The sequence below is a fragment of the Rhinolophus hipposideros genome (genome assembly GCF_964194185.1).
Source record: "Rhinolophus hipposideros genome assembly, chromosome: 6".
NCBI classification, from domain to species: Eukaryota; Metazoa; Chordata; class Mammalia; order Chiroptera; family Rhinolophidae; genus Rhinolophus; species Rhinolophus hipposideros.
The window spans coordinates 63,969,354-63,988,940 of NC_138052.1; the positions used below are offsets into that span (position 1 = coordinate 63,969,354).

Genomic DNA, 19,587 nt, shown 5'->3' on the forward strand with positions numbered 1-19,587 from the left:
TATTTGCTGCATGTTCCCATACATTAAAGGTTTTCATGTACTATAACAGAATTTTTTCTCATTATAACTATTTTTCTTTGAATTTTGTGATTAAAAGCTATTTTGTTAATGTAAGATAAAAATGTATATTTTTATGTTAAATTATGTTAAAATGATTACATCTGAGAGTTACACTTGGAAATCTATGCCATGAATGAGGTATATTTATGAGATACATAATTTAATACCAGATCAGCATACTGATCTCGTTAAGACAGTACAGGTAATTTAAATAGCCTGTTAATAGTTTGCATGAAGACCGCCCTTTTTTAGTTAAAAGAGAAGAGCATATTTATTGGCATTATACATTAGAAGGGGAAAAGACGTTTGCTTAGAAAATAAATAATCCTCATCATAATGCAAACGTAAGGAAAATAATTTGTACCACTCAGCATGAAAATGAATTGTCTTTCCTTTTGGCTATTCAAATGCTATTATGCCAAAGAAACAGGACTCTAGAGAATGGATGGTTGCAGAGCCCATGTAGAGACTTGTAATTAGAGTGACCTGATTAAGACCAGGAGGAACAACATAGCTCTTACTTGGGTGGCCATTGAGTACAGTTACTGACCTTGTGATGCAGAGGACCACCACGCAGATGACAGCAATCTGAATCGTTCCAATCACAGCTGCAATTAAGACGTACTGAAATCGTACAGGGCCAGGGACAACGTACAGTACACTGTAGTCCTTTTTTTCACAGTGTTGTCCAGTATAACCAGCATCACACCTGGAAGAAATGATAGTGTCCAGTTAGCTGAAGCTGCTGGACTCATTTTTATAAATGGCCTATAGGTATTTATCTATATTGCGAAAGTAGGGCTTTTTGTTTCCCTCTCTACAAAAAAAATGCTACTTATTTTCAACAAGGTCTCTTTGTGTGTTTTGGTTTCAAAAGTATGTGGTTTCTTTTTATACTTACAATAAGAGATTTTGAAGATAGGAGGGTTGGTAGATAATTTGAGATGATAATATAGACAATAGATGTCTAGGGATAATTGTTTCTATAGTTTTCTCGGGTGAGCTTTACATTTTACTTAACTTGTTTTTCCATCAACCTAAGTCAATATGACTACCTGAAAGAAAGGTTTCTTTCTGATAACATGGGAATAAAAAATAGGGAGATTTTATATATATGTATTTGGATAAAGCCTTCTCTATGCTATTGTTAGAATACATGTTGAAAGATGTTAGGGCCAAAAGTACAAGAGCAATTTCTTTAATGTGCTGGTCATAAAGTTGTCTGTTTATGTTAGAGAGTTAAATTTCAGTAGAAAAAAGTAATTATGATGTAGGTAATATAGTTCTGAGAAACACTAGTAATTTAAATAGTCCATGTGCTATTCATCTGAGAATGAACAGAATGAACACTGCACCTCACTCAACCCTCATCCGAAAGCTCAGGTAGACAATGTGTGTTAAAATTAGCATTACATAGTGACACGAGGAAACAGCTCACATAAAAACAGTACTAACAGGGATGGACTTGTCCTTGACTTGGTGCAACTATATTACTACTTCACTTTGAATTTCTCCTAACGGAATCCTGGGATCTTTCCTGTCTGCGTCAGAAGGGTTGTGTCATGGCAGCTCTGCTGAGGATGACAGGTCAGCAGGAGCAACCTCTAACCTCTCAGTTCCATTTACGCTGCCTGGCTTCACTTGAAGGAAAGTGCAAGTGTATTCAATGATGGAACACATGAAAAGAAGACAGTTCTGGTTTTTGAGGAGAGAGAGGTTGGGGAGGAGGAGAAAAAGGAGAGGGGAAGAGAGAGAAGAGGGAGAGACAGACAGGATCTCCGTTCACTGTATAGCAATACACAACCTCTTTCATCATATGTCCCTTGTATATTTCTTTAAGAAAATACATTTGTTTTTTTCACTTTGGCTTTACTGTCTCTGAAATAATTATGTGCCAGCCATGAATATTCATCAGATATGTATATTTATTAACTAAATCCAGACAAGCAATTTCTTTGTGTCTGAACTGAGTTTGAATCTATGGAGGTATAGTTAATAATCTCACTATTATATAAGAGATATATATTATATCTCACTATATGTATAAGGTTTGTGGATAGCAGATCCACAGAAATGAACGTGTGCCTAGCAAAACAAAGATCGATGACATTTATTATAAGGCCTGAAGGGCTTTGGAAAAGATGACCTCCCAAAAGCAATTGTGTCATCGTAGGAACAGTAAGGTCTCATCCGTTCATTTGCTTGAGAAATATTTAGTAAGCACCTGATATGTACGAAGTGCTATATACTAGGTGCATGGGAAAGAGTGGCAACAAAAAGAGAGGAGCCTGAATCTTTAAGGAGCCTATAATGCCCAAGGCATAACTTAAAATGCTACATAAAGAATACATATACATAATGATGTGTTACAGAGTACTTGGGTGTGTAAGGCACACACATTTCGTGGTGTCATAGTGGGTGCGTGAATGAGTGTGTGTGTGTGGGAGGGGCAGCAGAAAGATTTGCTGCTGATCAACCACTCAGGCAGAATGCCATCCAATTCTCTGTAAATATCCAGAATTTGGTTTCTACATTTTTACTTTATACATTTTAGAAGTTAAAGAGTGAAAGCATTACCTGCAAGATGGCTCCTGCATATTGATAGAATGTTCGCACTTCCCGTGCATGCAGAAGCCATTATAATGTTCTGGACAAGGTATGTGGTGTTCTCTGGCACTTTCTTCTAATTTGTTAGCATTCTCTGTGAATACAGACAAAAGCAAGCAACCTGTAAATACTTGCTTAGCTCCGTAAGATCAACCCGTACATTAAGAAGCAAAACTACAGTAGGCAAAAATATTTAAAAGGGCAGGAACTAAAAGGCCATGCTTCAGAAGAAAGAGGAAGAAAGAATTGAAAGAGACATCTTTACAATTGTGTTTAGAGATGAAACTACAAAATTACCCAGTGTTTTTCATGCTTTTATGCAATTTCCTACATCTTTAACAGCCAGTAATGTGTCTATGAATTGTCAGACAACTTTAATTTTTCTTGTGTAGAGACTATACATTGATCATCAAATAACTGAAGAAGAAATATCCTATTTTTGGAATTTCAAAGCGCAGCATAATGTCCCTAAAAGTAAACTGCTGCAAATCTTGATACTTTCTCAGTGTGGGAGCTTAAAAGTTAAAATATTGCCCTGTTCAATTGTTAAACAGACGTTTTCCAAAACCAAATGCAAATTTCAACAAATGTATTCTTTCAGGCTTTTTTCATCGACTGTGAACATGAATTTTACTAGCACCCATACATTTTCTTATTGCCAAAATAAAGCTATTGAAAGAGCAAACATTATTTCAGAATGACTTATGTAGATGCCAACACAGTACACACTGACTGCTATAAGCATATTCTAATGCATAATATTTGGCCTATGTTAACAACATTATGTGAAACTTAAACTTATGATAAAGAAATCAAAACTTGTGTTTTCCTTTGTCATTGACAAGTTGTGTTTGTTTTCTCATGCTTCTATAAGGATATTAACATAGTTTTCTGACCTTTATTAACCCAAATACGTTTGCTTCATATTTGTAATGTCATCTCTAAGCAGTTTTTTGATTCTTTTTACGTTCATTTTATAACACAAAGTTTGCCCATTTTGCGTCCCTTCTATAATTTGAGACCTGACATACTTTAAAAGTCTTGCCAAAACACATGAGAAATATAACTTTCTTGATGTCAATTTAAAGATACTTTTTAACACCACAGTAATTGGTCAGCAGTAATGGAAGATTGAGAATGAACTACTATTTTTATAAACTAGTATATTATTTCCTATTAGTTCCACATGAGGGTATAGTTTTTATTATTTATTTATTTATTTATTTATTTTACTGACAGTCATTAATGATGAGTATATTCAGCAGGAGAAAAAAATGTGCCCTTTGCATTAGGGAATCAGACAAATGCATTATTTATGTTTAAGCAGAATTGTAAAATATGTATACATTGTAAGATCTCAATGTCATCTGAAAAACACTAAAGTTTGAAATAAATGGTTAAGTATGTTAAGTGCTTTCTTTTGTAGGAATATTTACATACATTGGTATGATGTGTAATATTGCAAATTATATAAACCAAATTAATCAAGGATTTACAATAAGTATGTTGAGAGACTGGAGATGACATTCAAATCACTAATTTGTTCTATATCTGTATCTGTTTATCTATACAGGTGGTCTCTTGTTTGAATTATAATAGTTCTATTTTGGTAATTGTCATGAAACTGAAGGAACCACTTCCATGGAAACACTAAGCATATACAGAATTTTCTCTTTTGGTTTCCCCCATTCTTCCAAGCTACTTTGGAATTTTGTGTCATGGTGTTTTTGGTAGCAATTTGCACCTGCAGTAAGCAGATACCCAGTTGAAATGCATAATGTTGAGAGAAATAGACAACACGGGGACGTGTGACTAAAATGGAAGCAGGGCCGTCATGGTATTTAGTTGCACCTAGAGATGGCTGTGGTCATGCATGAATCCACGGAGCAGACTGCACTCATTCCCTGCTATGGCCAGGGGTTACAAGCTAGAGCAGTCAAACATACACTTGCTATTTAAAGGCGACTTTAGCAGTGGGGTTTGCTAGCCCCACTGCTGATGTAATGAACCAGCACTGATTTTTCACTCTTATTTCTGGATCCTTTCCCCATAACAAACTTTTCAACACTTCTATTTAATGTTCAGTGTTCATTAGCTTCTGCATAACATTAGTTTCTGTGCATCTGCATACCTGCATTCAGAGGAATTTTCTGTTACGTCCCTATGTTTCAACTCAAAATCCTTTTTTTTTAGGCTATTTTATTTTTAACTGTATCCTTCATCTGATACTGATTGTTTCTGGATTTGTACCATATCTGCGATTATGAACTAAAGACAAAGGGCAAAATAAGAGCTTGTTTGAGTGAGCCTGTTGCCTTAGTTGCCTGTTGCCTGCGGTAAAAGCTGGATATTTTCACTGGATAAGTTCATTATCCAGACAGGGTGCTCACATGGGAGGGAAATAGTTTCCATCATAAAATCTGCTAATTAGTTTACACCATTCCTTATAAGCTTGGAGTGCTCTATTTGTGGAATACTGTCAAATAAGAAAGTAGAGAGATTGAAAATAAATGAGTAGAAGAAATGATCCCTGGGCAAGAAAATGAGGAATCATCAATATATGTCAACAAATTTATAGTCAATCCAACCAAGTAAACTAGTTGATTGAAAACCTGAATATATAACCACTTCTAGTAATGCACTAGACATATTTTAGAAATGAAATTTAAGTATATTAAGAAAAGGAGAGACACAGAAATCTAATATTCCAACCAAAAATGTGTATGGACCATAGTATTTGTAATCCTGATGTTTATGCAAAAGGATTCAAGCAATAATAAAGCATTTAAAGATTTGAAACTACATAAACATGATACTTTGGAAAGCTGTATGTTCCCTCCAGTAGCTGATGATTTAGACATCAATTTCTTTGTACTCCATTTAAAAGAAGGTTTAATGTAAGGGTTGTGTTCTTCTAAGAGTTATAGTGACAATGGTAGAAACTCTTCATATTTTTGTTTAAAATCCTTGACCAGTTTCCTGTTAAATGTTTACAAATGGTTTCTTCTAAAAGAGGTCCTGACTGTTTTAAGAAACCATTTCTGGTAAAATCTGAGTTACCTGCAGCAGAGCCCTATTGAGGGCCGCATGCCCATTGCAATTCAACACTCCAGTCAAGAATTAAGGAAGCAGGGTGCTCGGAAGCATTGCTCAGAAACATATTATTTCTATCCTGCAGATTGCAGGGAAAGAGACAGGAGGAGCCAAAGACAGAGGGCATGACAATTACCATTACTATGGCCTTACCTTACCACAAGGCAAGTCAAGTAAGTGGACAGAAAGGGGCCAGAGGCTGGCACAGCAGTTTAAAGACTTAAATCAGTACAACCCAGTCCATGTAGGTATGTGTGTTTACTGTTAGCCCTGCTTTTTTTTCCCCAAAAAGCTGGAAATAAGATGTTATTCAGAGAATTAATCTATAAAAGCAACGCATTATGGATCAAAGTAGAACTATGACAGCAGTGTAAAATTGAATTAAACCTAGCCATATGTCTGAAGAAAGATTTCCCTTTGGACAATGGTTCCACTTAGATAAAAGAAGCTTCTGAAAGTCAAATCAAGTTATAATTCAAGCGTTCTCCAGGGTGGTGTGCCTGAGAAGCCAACCTGAAATAGCAAACCCAGAGTCTCAGTTGCAGAGATGGATGCACTAGACTAGCAGTGTCTAATGCTATTAAATATTCACTCAGTGAAACTCTTTTGTTCTGATGCTCTGTTCTCTAAACAGTCTTAAATAATTTGACTTCTATGTAGCCTACAAATTGGGAATGGCTTTGACAGTACCATCTGAATATCTTATCCATTTGACAGTTACATATTTTGTTTGAGTGAATTAATTGGTTTTGAATGTGCATTTATTTTTGGGGGTGCAAGTCAGCTTCTTCAGCCCATTCAGTTCTGAGGTTTTGTTAAAATTAAATTTCTGCACTTAAAGGCTAGACGACTGGATCATATCCGTGGTGCATTGCAGTCTGGGAGGCCTTTTGATGGTGGACTAGATGTTATTTCTCTGGATATACCCCTACTTCGTTTTATTCTACCCCTTCTTTTGAATATATATACAAATCTCGTAGGCCACCGATTCTGCAGTAGGGGTCTGATTCTCTGGTAGGATTCCAGAGTAAGTTGGAAAGATCCTAACTAGGGGTAACATCAAGGATTTAGTGGATGTTTTAGGGAAGCAGGTTTCTATTGCACATTTTTAAGCAACTATGCTTGTTTAATAGGGGAATGCGTTGTATAGTGAAGTAGTGAGTCTCTGGTAGAGTTGAAAAGGACCTGTGTTACTATTTCTCAGAGATGTTGAAGAATGTTACCACATAGTAGATTGGGTTATTTCAGACCTTTGGGTTCTTTGAACTCTAAAAGTAACATTTATTTCTATTGCTAATACTTGTAATAAATTACAAATAAATGTTAACTAATATTATAAAATATTATTTTTGATATCGTGGGAAAAAGAAGTGGAGAAATAGAGACATTATTTAGATACAGTAAACAAGGAAATCACTGCCTTAATTATGAGGACATTATACTTTTTCAAAAAGTATGAAATATCTTAAATATTAAGTATGTCTATAATTCAGACATTATAGTATGAAATGATGGTCACTATGTATTTTTTTCCTTATGGGGAACAATACGTTTGTGGATTTAAATTCAATCTTTAACATCATACTTGAACATCATCAATTATCTTGACAAGCACATGCATACGAGAAGTACAGTTTGGTTTATTATCTTTTCCATTATCTTTTCCAGTGGGCCCACAAACTATGCTACTTTTCTAGCAAACTAAAATTTTCCATTTTGAATATATTTATATAATACTTCTATTTTTCCGTTTAATAACAATACAAGGATACTCCAGAACTGAAATATTTGTGTACTTGCACACCTGTTGTGATTACTTGATTTTATTCTTCTGCTTCTCACTACCACGCCTCCAAAGCAATTTGAAAATATGTTTCTTTAAGTAACCAGAAAAAGAAAAACTATCTTTCCTCCCATTATATTTATAATGTGCCTGGGACAGAAACACATCCTGAATTTAGAAGTAAAGTCCTGATTGTCCCTGTTGTTGATTAGAGTTGGTTTCAAAGAAGATATATAATTCTTATGATTTCCTCTCCTTATCAGGTATAAACATACGAGGTGGCAGTAAAACCTTATATCTAGCTTGAATTGCAATAGAAGCTTTTTAAAGACCAGAAAAGCATTCCTATTGAACGGGTGTTCTGACTGTGATGCTATATGAGTTCCTGCAAGTTAACAAATTCCATAATAGCCTCACCTGCTGTCATAGTTTCTTCAAGGCATGGATGAGTAGATCAGAAGAGTCTCTCCATTTTTAAGCCTCTCGCACAGAGACTCAAAGGAGAATACTAGAGTGACAGCCTAGTGCAAGGGGCATGGAGGCATTTAAAGACTCAAGTGATTCTTAAGTTTTGTAAAGAGCAGAGACCCAATCACAACATTTTTAGTTACTTAATCTCTGTTAAAGATTTAGAAAAATGATTTCAAAACAGAGACCAACTCCTTCGAATGCTACAAATTCAATATTTCTTCTGCACGTTGAACGTGATCTCATGTTTTTCCCCAGAACAGTAATTTAATTAAAACTACTTGATCCAAAACTTTGCTAATTAGGCTGAGGTATGGTTTGAGTGTAAGATGGATAGGGATAGAGAGAAATTCTTTCTTACTCCACCATTGATCAGGCACTAATATCAGATGTGAAATGTGATTATCCTTATCACCACTTGCACATATAGATATTCTTGTTGGACACAAAATTAAAATAAAGTGGCAGAAAACTAATTTTCATGTTTCTACATTCTCAAGCAAGGCCTTAATGACATTATTCAAGAACTGCTTGAATTTAAATTAGAAAAAGTACCAGCATCTGAAATAGACATAGTAATTTGGGGACTGGAGCGATTAAAATGCAACAATACTGGATGATTATTTGCCTGGGCTTTTATTATCTCAGTTTCTACTGGTTATATATTTACATAGATAAAAGCTGAGAAATCTGTGAAATCTTGGGAGAGAAACTTATATGTAATATTTTAACTTATGGCATCCAAATACAATTATTATAATTCAAGTATTTAGCATAACAAGGCTCATACAGATTTAGTTAGAAATACTAGACTCCCAAGGAAAAAAATATTCTTTTTCATTTATTATTAAGAGCAAAATAAGCAGATCTTTAGCCTTTTGTTCTGTCCTGTGACTTAGCAATACTCTGCCCTGCTTCAGATGGCAGAGCCCTCAAAAGAGTGATGAGAGAGGCTATTGGGAGAAACTGTACTTTGCCTCTAATGGTCCTTTTCAAACTTCACCATTCAGTCAAAAGCCTATTAACTCTCAGCAAGTGGGTAACTCCTATAGGTTTAGAGGATTTAGCTTGAAGACCTTTTAAAACTATAGTATTTTGTGGAACTTTAGATGTCTTTGACAACATTTTGTAAATATCAGGCCTTGGGAAGAGGAAGGGATCTATGGTTCATTAGCCTCTCGGGAGTCCAGAGCTGGAGTTGCCTTAAGCTTATCTAGGGCAATTTGCTTCAGCTCTCCACACTGAGCTTTTGCTGCAGCAGCCCTCTCACTTGCAAGCTGTTCTCAGAAGACAAAGTTTACTATACACCTTAGAAAGAGAAAAAAATTATGTGAAGCCATTTTATGCCAAGAATATTCCCCTAACCTTCTTTCTTTTGTCTTGAACCAAATGTATTCATTTCTGGTCAAATTTACTTGCCTACTGGCTAATCTGAGCATCCTTTCTTAGTGAGCTTCTTTGGTGACAATGCTGAAAATGAGTGTTCAGGTCCTGTCCATTTTTGCCTTCTGGACTATGGGATCAGCTATTGTCCCTTTCATAGGCTGCATATGCAGAAATGAATAAATAAAAATAAACCTTCTCAGGTGACACATTTGTTTTCCTCTATGACCCTGAAGTTGCTAGCCAGCAGAGTGAGAGGGATTTAGGTTGAAACATTCACAGAAACACAATAGAAATAAAGGTTTTAATAATGTAGCTAGGACACACACACACACACAAAAACAAAACAAAAAAAAACAATAAACTAGCTTTCAGTAATTTGTTACATGGATATTTATTGAATACCTTTGTGCCTGGCACTGTGCTATGTACTATATGCAATATGTTATTTTTATTGGTTATCTCCCCATAATTTTGCTTGTTGTCTTCTAAACACAGCCAAGAAAACAGATCAGGATGATAAACATATCTATAATTACTTGAGAATCTACAATATGCCCTACATTGTTTTAATACTTAAGATGATAGAAATGTATTCCTTATTACAGCCCTTCAAGATAAATTTATAAAAATCCCATTTTGTATAAATAAAGAAACTGAAGCTCAAATAGATTTCATTACTTATGTCAGGAATGTACAAAATTGATAAGCAGAACTGGGGTCAAAACCAGGGCTCTTTCTAGTGTAACATGCAGACCATGCAGTTAAGAACTTATTAAAACACAAGACAACATCTGGCCTCCATATTTTATTTATTGTTTGCCCTTTATGACTCCTGACTCTTTATTCCACCTGGATCCTATTGCTGCTCTGAAAATCAATTCTTTTCTCTTCCTTCTACCCTGGGAGAGATGTCTTATCTAAGGGCAAGTCATCATGAACCCCAACTACCCCATCCTTTCCAACGATTTTCTCCATCAATTATCTCCTTTCTCTCTTGTGTCTTCAATTCTCTTTTTCACTCGTTGCACCCTGCCATCAGCATTTTAAAATTTTGAGTGTGTCCCTTCCTTCCATTAGCTCTTTTTAAAAATTATTAGTTTTAGGTGTACAAAACAATGTAATAGACATTTCCCCACTCACAAAGTGATTACTCCCCTCCCTCAACCTACTACCCCTCTGACATCATATGTAGCTGTCACAATTCCATTGACTCTATTCCCTATGCTGTGCTCCACATTCTATGAATATATATGTATATATATATATACACATGTATACATAAATTGTACGTACATATATACATAAGTATGTATATACATATATACATAAATTATAGTTGACATTCAGTATTCAGCTTCAGCTTCAGGTGTACACTGAAGTGGTCAAACAGCTACACCGTCCATGAAGTGGTCTCCCTAGTAAGACAAGTGCCCATCTACCTTATGACCCAGCAATTCCACTCTTAGGTATCTATCCAGAGAAATCCAAAATGCTAAGTTGAAAAAAATATATGCCCTTCTATGTTTATTGCAGCACTACTCACAATAGCCAAGACATGGAAACAACTGAAATGCCCATCGGTAGATAACTGGATTAAGAAACTGTGGTACATTTATACAATGGAGTATTATTTGGCCATACAGAAGAATGAAATCTTACCATTTATAATGATATGGATGGACCTAGAGAACATTATGCTAAGTGAAGTAAGTCAGATGGAGAAAGATGTCCATTCACTCTTTAACGCACCACCTTCTGGTCACTCCGTCAGAGAAACTGCAAAGACCGAGGTCCACCAACATCATCTTTGTTGCTAAAGGAGTAGTCTATTCTCAGATCTCAATTGTCCCAATCTCTCAGTAATTTGATATAGCTAACACTTTCTCCTTTTGTAGCCCTCTCTTCCTGGGCTTCCATATTACCTATCTGTTGTTTTTCTGGCTGTTCCTTCATAGTCTATTTTGTAGGCTCCTCTTTTACAACTAATTCTCTAAATTTTGATGATTTCCTAAAGTTCTTCTCTTTTTATATTTGAAAAATTCTCCCTGAGGAAGGTCATATTCACTCAAGTCCTCTATTGTCACCTAAATGCCTCTGATTCTAAATTCTGATTAGCTAACCTAGATCACCTTTTTATAGGTGATCACACTTTCATAGTTTCCTATCTCTATATCAAAGTGCCTAGTGTCTCTCAGGCACCTCAAACTCAGCAGCCTCTTCTCCCATTTTCCTCTCCTTATCACCCCAAACATATTCACCCACTTATTGATCCAACCAGAAATCTTGGTTTCACTTTCAAGTTCTAGTTGAGTAAATCAAGTCCTATGATTTCTACTTCTTAAATACCTACATTTTTTTTTCATTTCTCTACATGTTTACTGCTACTCATTTAGATCAGACTATCACTAACTACCTCTTAGCTAATCTCTAATCTTCCTCTTTCCAAATCAATTTTCCACACAAGAGACACAGAGACCTTTCTAGAAGAAAAACATGAATGCATTATGACCTGCTCAAAAAAGCCCAAACATTTTTTGTTATTCTTTATTACTCCTCCAATGAATTAAATTTTAAGATTACTTAGAAAACCACTCAGAATCTGGTCTCAGCTTCTTTGTTCTCATATCTTGTAATTCTTTTGCATCTTCCTACACTCAAATGAAATTTCTCTCTGCCATTTGGTACTTGCCCTCTGCTGTTTCCTTTGTCAAGAATGTTCATTTCGCCCATTTAATCATCTAGCTAACTCCTACTCATCATCAGTTCTCATCATTGCCATTATTTCCTTTAAGAAGTTTTTCTATAATGTTCTCCCCTGCTCGCCCAGTTTGGGCTCACTGAAACTCTTACCTAAAACCACTCCAATCTCTGAGCACTTTTTGGCACCAACTTTTCTTTGTTGTTTACTTGTCTGTGTGACACATTAGTTCAGAAACTCCATTTTAAAAGCAAGTATTGTACCTTCCTAATTTACTTATTTCTTACTGTTGCACTCTCTGCACCTGGCACGGAAAAGATGATGAACATATGGTTTTTAAAATAAAAGAATGGTTCTCCATTGACATAGTTGCCCAGCATAGAGAAGCAGCCAGAACAATATCCGAAAGTAACAGCAGTAGCAAAAGGATCTTAACATTGTGTTGTGGAAACAACTTTTTGTATTGGGAAGCAATACTAAAAGGATGAGGGATGCATCAGAAAATAAGTGAGAGGAGAGTGAGAAGTACCTTATAAAATAATGTCTGCCGGAAGAGTACTAGATCTATACCTACAGGCCCTTTAGGAGTGGACCCAGAGAAAGGGATGTGGCTCCATCTTGCTCTAGTTTCTCATGGGGCTAATAGAGAAATGAGTAGATCATCTAGCTTTTAAAGAAATATCCCCTCTGTTAACCAATGTGGTGTGAGGATAAAAGGAATGATTTATAATCACTCTACTTCAAGATTGAAGTCTATGAGAAATTTAGTTCTAGGTGGAAAAACTGATATCTGTATGCATGTCATACCTCAGAAAATTCACACTGGAGTAACGTATAGCCAATTCTGAATTCATACATTCTAGTTTAGCCATTCATGCTGTGTTTACAGTATTGTCCAGAAATTAGAAATGTTGGTTGAACTTTTTCAGGACAACAAGGAAGGAAGCTTTTATTTTAAATAAATAAATAAAACAACACAGGAAATGAATTTCAAAATAGAAACTAGGATTATGAATGAATAAAATATTTTCCTTTGTCTGCTTCTGAATACAACCATGCATTTATTCTCATACTTAAAAATAATAGATGACAAACATCAAAACTATAAATGCAGATATACTTGATATTGCAATGACGAAGGCTAGCGATCACTTTGGTTTTCTACACAGCACTCTAAAAAGAATTGGAGAACTTTTATAATTTTCAAAACTAAGAAACAAAAGTATAGCTTTTACTCTTCTACAGACTTTCATGAATAGAGTCTCAGAAGTGAGAAAATACACTAGGAGTAATATAAAATTCTCTATGAAAATGGCTTTAAAACTGGGCTTCTGGAAAAAATAAAAAGAAATAAATAAGTTCCATAAAATTTGCGATAAAAGCACTTACAATAACTAGAAATGTTATGTAATATTTAAGGGGAATACTTAGCTTGGAGAAAAGATAAAATCATAAGAGACATGATAGGGGCAGAAAAGAAGACAAATAGAGGGAAATAAATGGAAGCAAAATCACTACTTGTGGCAGTGTGACAACTGGGAGAGAAGATGTTACAACAAATAGCAGGTGTTGCCTGCACAAGAGAAGGGGCAGCAGTGAGGGACATCTCTTCAGTGTCATAGGGCCAGATAAACAGGCACCTGTGCTTCTAAATTGTAGGCCTTAAAAACAGTGGCCATACTTTCTAAGCCAGAGTTTCCCAAGGGGAGTTCTGTCAATGCATTGCTACTTCTCGAGCAGGCTACATGGACAAAGGGGTTTTATAGTCAAATAAGTTGGGAAAAATTTAGATTAAACCAAGTTATATGGGTTTCTTTACTGCTGGTTTTCTGAGTCCTTAAAAGGCTAATCTGCATTGTGAGATGCCAAGAGAAAACACACATTATGAAGTGTTCTTTCTTTCTTTTTTTTTTTTTTTTAATTTTATTTATTTATTTATTTAATGAAGTGTTCTTAAACTCATTTGTCTAGGGAATCTCACTCTTCCTTTTTGGAACATTTTGTGGAGCTTATTCAATAGACTCCATTTATGGGCAACACGGCATTAGACCATGACATCTCTAAAATTTTCACACCACCACACACTAATATTTGGTTTTAGGTAAAAGGAGAAGACAACCAGCCTGGGTTTTCTAGCCACCCAAGTTTTCTGAGGGCTAAGGTGGATCAATGCGTTAACACACTTGTTACTCATTCAGGGCACACCAGAAAGCTCTACTGGCTCTTAGGGCAGAGACTGTGTATTATGTTAACAACTTCAGGGTATAGAACAAGAACTACCTCAAAGTGGCTGTTTAAAAAGTATCATGAATAAAGGAATGAATATTAGAGGCGTAGATATATTTGGCAGTTACCTGTACCTTGGTGTGGTGGCTTTCAAAAAATTAATGGCTGTTAGTTGTTTGCATCAAAGAGCCAGCTGGCTTCAGCGATATGCCCTTGAAGGCACAGATAATCCCTACATTCAGTGGCAAGGTAAGGTACAATATGGCAGAGAACTCGTCTACTTAATAATTCTGTATATCGAGTATGACGGACTGGATGCCCAAATAAAAGGTGTACTTGCTATGCACTTCAGTCTTCTTCAGTGAAAAGGGAAGGCTGGAGAGCAAAATTGTGTGGATAACAGTAAAAGACAAGAAAGATATCTATACACAACATGGAAATGCAAGTATAGGCAATTGATGGGCTGATGGGTTTGTTCATTTCTCTTGTATGACGTCATGGCCCACAATGGCAGTTAGAGAATTTAGTGTAGATTTGGATTCATTTAAAAATTTGGAGTTCTGCCAAGTTAATGTAAGTGATTCATGTTGAAAAGGTTAGAAGGTATACCAGCTAATCTAATATTCAATGATAAGACAAAATAATTTTAAGAGTATTTCAGAAGATTGAGTTGACATTTTAAATTAGCATTCTCAATAAAATTAATAATAAAACGTCATGGATTCAACTCTAAGACAGAATTTTGTAGTTTTTACTAAGAAGTAATTTGTGAACATAGCATAGCCCCTGTACAGTTTAATGATGTGGAAAAGTTATTCTTTTTTTATCATATTTCTCAATTATATCTTGGTACATGTCTGTGAATTAAGTATCTTTGTGTGAGTATTTAAGCATAATAAGACTTATTGATGGTGATATTACTTCTTAAAACAAAACTTTTAATGATGTGATAATTCATCATAGATTTCCATGTGGTCTCTTCATTTAACCTGTTACAGAGACATGCTAATATCAATAAACAAGACTTTTTCATGCCTCGTATTATACTTTGTTTTACTAGCCACAAAACCTTTGTCTACGTGATTATTTGGTAAAATAATAACCAAATATTTTATTGGTTACTGTACTAGGTATGAACAGTACCACACCACCCCCAACAAAAAACCAAACCAAACCAAAACAAAAAAACCTCACGTCCACGTGGAACCTCAGAATGTGACTTAATTTGAAAATAAGTAATTAGTTCAGATGATGTCATACTGCCCTAAATCCAATGACTGGTATTCTTACAAGAAGTCCATGTGAAGACACACAAGGACAAGGTCATGTGAAGATGGAGGCAGGTTGTTACTGGAGCTATGGTGCTACAAGTTGGGAAGACATGAGCCACCAGAATGGAAAGAGGCAAAGTAGGATTCCCTCTGTAAGCTTTCAGAGGGACTGTGTCCCTGTCAACAGCTTAATTTTAGACATTTTTTTAGCCTCTATAACTGTGACATCATAAATTTCTGTTGTTTTAGTCACTCAATTTGTAGTAATCTGTTATGACAACCCTAGCAAACTAATATAGTTACCATTCAGCAACCAAACGCTTACTTTGATGCAATCTACTTTTTAGTAGTCTTCATGAAGTCACTGAAAATGAGCTAAAAGATTGGTTTCAGCTACTATGTAACTTGGACAATCTTGGTTTATGTTTATTTTCCTAGAATAATGATGAATAGTGACTCCTTTTACTCTCAAAAGTTTCCCAGTGTGGGTGATACATTATATGATCACCTTAGTTTAAGCTTAGATCGAAATGTCTGTGGTTTATTGTATTTGCAAAACAAACGTTTTGTTTTGAAGGTACTGATGTGTCAAATGATGCTAATAACCACAGTACAGAAGCATTTTTGAGAGGATAGGAAAACTGTATAGCACGATCTGCATTTGTTGTTTGATATACTAATTCATTTTATAAGACAGGCAGTTATCTTACATTGCTAATTTTGTCACACAACAAATAATGCTACACTATACCTGTATTAGAAAGAAGCAGATGACCAAGAAGCAAACTGATATCAATGACCTTTTCAACAAAAAGATTCCAGGTGGCCTCTGTGGTATGATCCCCCACAGTATCTGTGTTTTCAGAATGCCTGAAACTGATGTTCTTATGGAATTCTGCCTGATTAAAAAAATGCTAGAGTGTATTTATTATCTTTTGTTTAAGAAGAATGGAAGCTTAGAGTAGTCCAATAAGAAAATCTGAACATTAAATGTCCTTGTATTTGAAGTGTTACCCTTCTGTTAAGTGCATATCTTTTTAATTTAGGGCAACTTATTGCCCCAAGTATTCTAAATAGCTCTGAATTTGCTCATTCACTTTTTTTTCTTCCCAGTTTTGAACAGTTGATTTGCTTCTAGCACTTTCTTAGTTTCTAGTCAGTGATAACTCTGAGTGTAAAAAACTGCTCTAGAAATAGTTATGGATGAGGTGTGGGTCTTAACAGTTTCCACTTGGACAGCACTTAGGGCTTGAAATTAGTTATTAACTAAATGGTACTTTGTGGTGTCATAGGGTTAGTTTACCTTTTAACAGGTCTAACACACTCCCAGTGTATAATTTACACTTTTCAAGTACATGGTTAACCACTCAAGAAATCAATAGGGGTTATAAAACATGTACAAATTTGAATTTAGAGAGAATCAAACACCTATTTTATCCATTAGATATAAAAAAGCTGACATTTAGAATTGGCGCTTACAAGGAACCATTTATTTTGAAATAGAAAAAGCACAAAATGGCTATGTGCAGAGATGGGAGTAGAGTATGACTTAGATAATTCAAACAAGGCCCCTCACTTTCAATATAATGATGGTGTCATTATCAATCCACAACTTTTGGTGTGTAACTGTGTAGCTCTTTGGACCCAGAGGAGGTAAGAAACATATTTTCTCTTATGATGTTTTGAAATTTAGTAGAACTTGGTCCTACCTGTACCTAATTCACTCATCAATTTATTCTCTCATTTAAAAAATAATGACTGATCTCCTTCTCTGTGCCAAATATTACAGGTTCAGGGTATACAGTGGTGAATCAAACAGATAAACTTTTTCTCCTGAGATCATACATATTAGGGAATCAGACAGACAATATATAAAACAAACAACCTAATATCTAAATTAGAAATGTTACAAGGAAAAATGGAGTGTTCAGATATAGAAGAGTAGGATGGGAGACCTATTTTAGAGAAGTGAGGGAAGGGTATTAAGGAGGGAAAGATGAGAGAGAGCTGGCCAGGCGAAGAGCTCCCAAGAGCCCCAGACTGGTTGAATGACACACAGGGAAAAAAAGACTCTCATGAGAAAAGAGATGTTCCAGAAGCCAGCATTGTGGCTAGAGCAGAGGCTGCCAGAGAGAGCAGAGAGGACGGACAAAATGAATTGGAGAAGGCTCTCCAAAGGAATGAGATCCTTTCTATGTGTAAGTGAGTATGCCATGCTAAGGAGTAGCGATTTAATTTAAAGTGCAATGGGAAACCATTTGGATAACTTCTTGAGCAGATCTGACTGATATAGAAAATAGATCATTAAGAGGAAACAGAAGAATCATGAAGAACAAATAGGAGACCATTATGGAAATGTGGATGAAATACAACATCTGAGTCTTGGATTTGGGTAATAGCAATGGAGGGAGGAAAAAAACAAAAATTTCTAGAGATGGACTGAATATGACTTGTTTATGTATTGAACAGTGGGAGGAACAAATAAAAAATGACTAGGTTTTTGGCTTGAATTTCTGGGTGGTGCAATTTTGTATAATGGGGAAGACTGGAGGAAAAAAAATAATCTCTGACGTACATGACAGAGTTTCCTTCTGATTTTTGAGACTGAATTAAAAATTCTATGTTTATGTTTGTGTACCTCTACAATAGAATTGATGTTAACTGGAAGGAATTCCTGGTTTAGTAACAAAATTATTGGGCGGGGGTAAAGTGCCTATTAATATTAAGCAAATTTATGATTATTCAGTTGAAATCTTCAGCTATATGATCTTTAAATTAGGAGGAAGGAAATGAATAACATTTTACAAAGGATTTGGTAGATATAAATTTAAGGCAAGATAAGAAATATCATGAAATGAAAGGAAAAAATTAAACCATGAAGAAACATTAGTGAAGAATGCTTTTAAGCAAAGCAATTTTCTCTCCTTTTGACAAAAAATCACAAAAATAAAGAGTTATTTAAAGATAAGAAGTTTGTAGATTGCTGTCTTCAATTTCCATTACAGAACATAGGTTCGATTTTGGCCAAAAGATTATTAAATTATATTATTATTTTACTTTATTTAATGATTTATATTTTCAGTTTTTTTGTAGCTATTATTTTATTTGGGATTACAATACTCCTAAACATTAGGTAAGCTTAAGAATATGAGTGTGTGTGTGTGTGTGTGTTTCCTTGCTATATTAGGAGGTGAAGACCAGAAATATTCAATTAATCCCTATTGTCATATAGTGGGCTAAAGGCAGAAAGCTAGTTCCAGAAGCCAGGTGTTCTCATTTTTTAAAATAAACTTTTCATTTTAGAATAATTTAGATTTATAAGAAAGTTACAAAGATAGTACCCACAATTCTCATATACTCACACCCAATTTTTCTGTGTTCTTTTTTAATCTGGTGTTTTCTTCACAATTTTTCAATGGTAAAGAATTGTCTTAGAGTTGTACATACAGAGATAGGGGGGAAATGAAAGATGCAGTCATCTGGATAATTCCAGGCCAGAAAACAATTTTGTCTGAAAGATAGAGATAATTGAGACAGAAATGTACTTTTTGCCTGGAGAGATCCCCATGATTGCCTTCTTCCTCCACTTGTGTTTGTCGGTACAGTTATAACCACAGGTGTTTCACTTACTAATAGGAAACCGTATATGATTCAATGTGAAGAATGTGGGTTTTTTGACAGAGCTAAATTGCTTAGTTCTATATATTTTTTTCTTAAAAACAAAATATGTTGGGCATTTTTCATTATAAAAGCAATCCACCTTGATTTAAGAACAGTAGAAAATATAAAAATAAAAGAATACAAAGTCGACATTATTTATAACCTAAAGGGAACCATTACCAACATTTAATTAATTTACTTCTCACCATTTTATTATGTGCATTTTTTGCGTCTGTTTACTTAGATTGGCCCATGCATAGGATGTTTTGCTTTGTTTTTAAGCTTCATATCAGGCCATTCTAAAAGCTGTCCTGTCAAATAGCAGGACAGTTAAT

At 35.1% G+C, this 19,587-nt stretch overlaps 1 protein-coding gene across 1 annotated transcript in view; it reads right to left on the minus strand.

Annotated features, from left to right (window-relative positions):
• Positions 1–19,587, minus strand: part of TMEFF2 (transmembrane protein with EGF like and two follistatin like domains 2) — a 231,445-nt gene that overhangs the window by 3,346 nt on the left and 208,512 nt on the right. The window contains exons 8-9 of the mRNA XM_081051612.1: positions 2,638–2,761; positions 611–769 (exon numbers count right to left, since the gene is read on the minus strand). Of these exons, the coding sequence (XP_080907738.1) occupies positions 611–769; positions 2,638–2,761 (283 nt within the window). The remainder of the gene's footprint in view (positions 1–610; positions 770–2,637; positions 2,762–19,587) is intronic.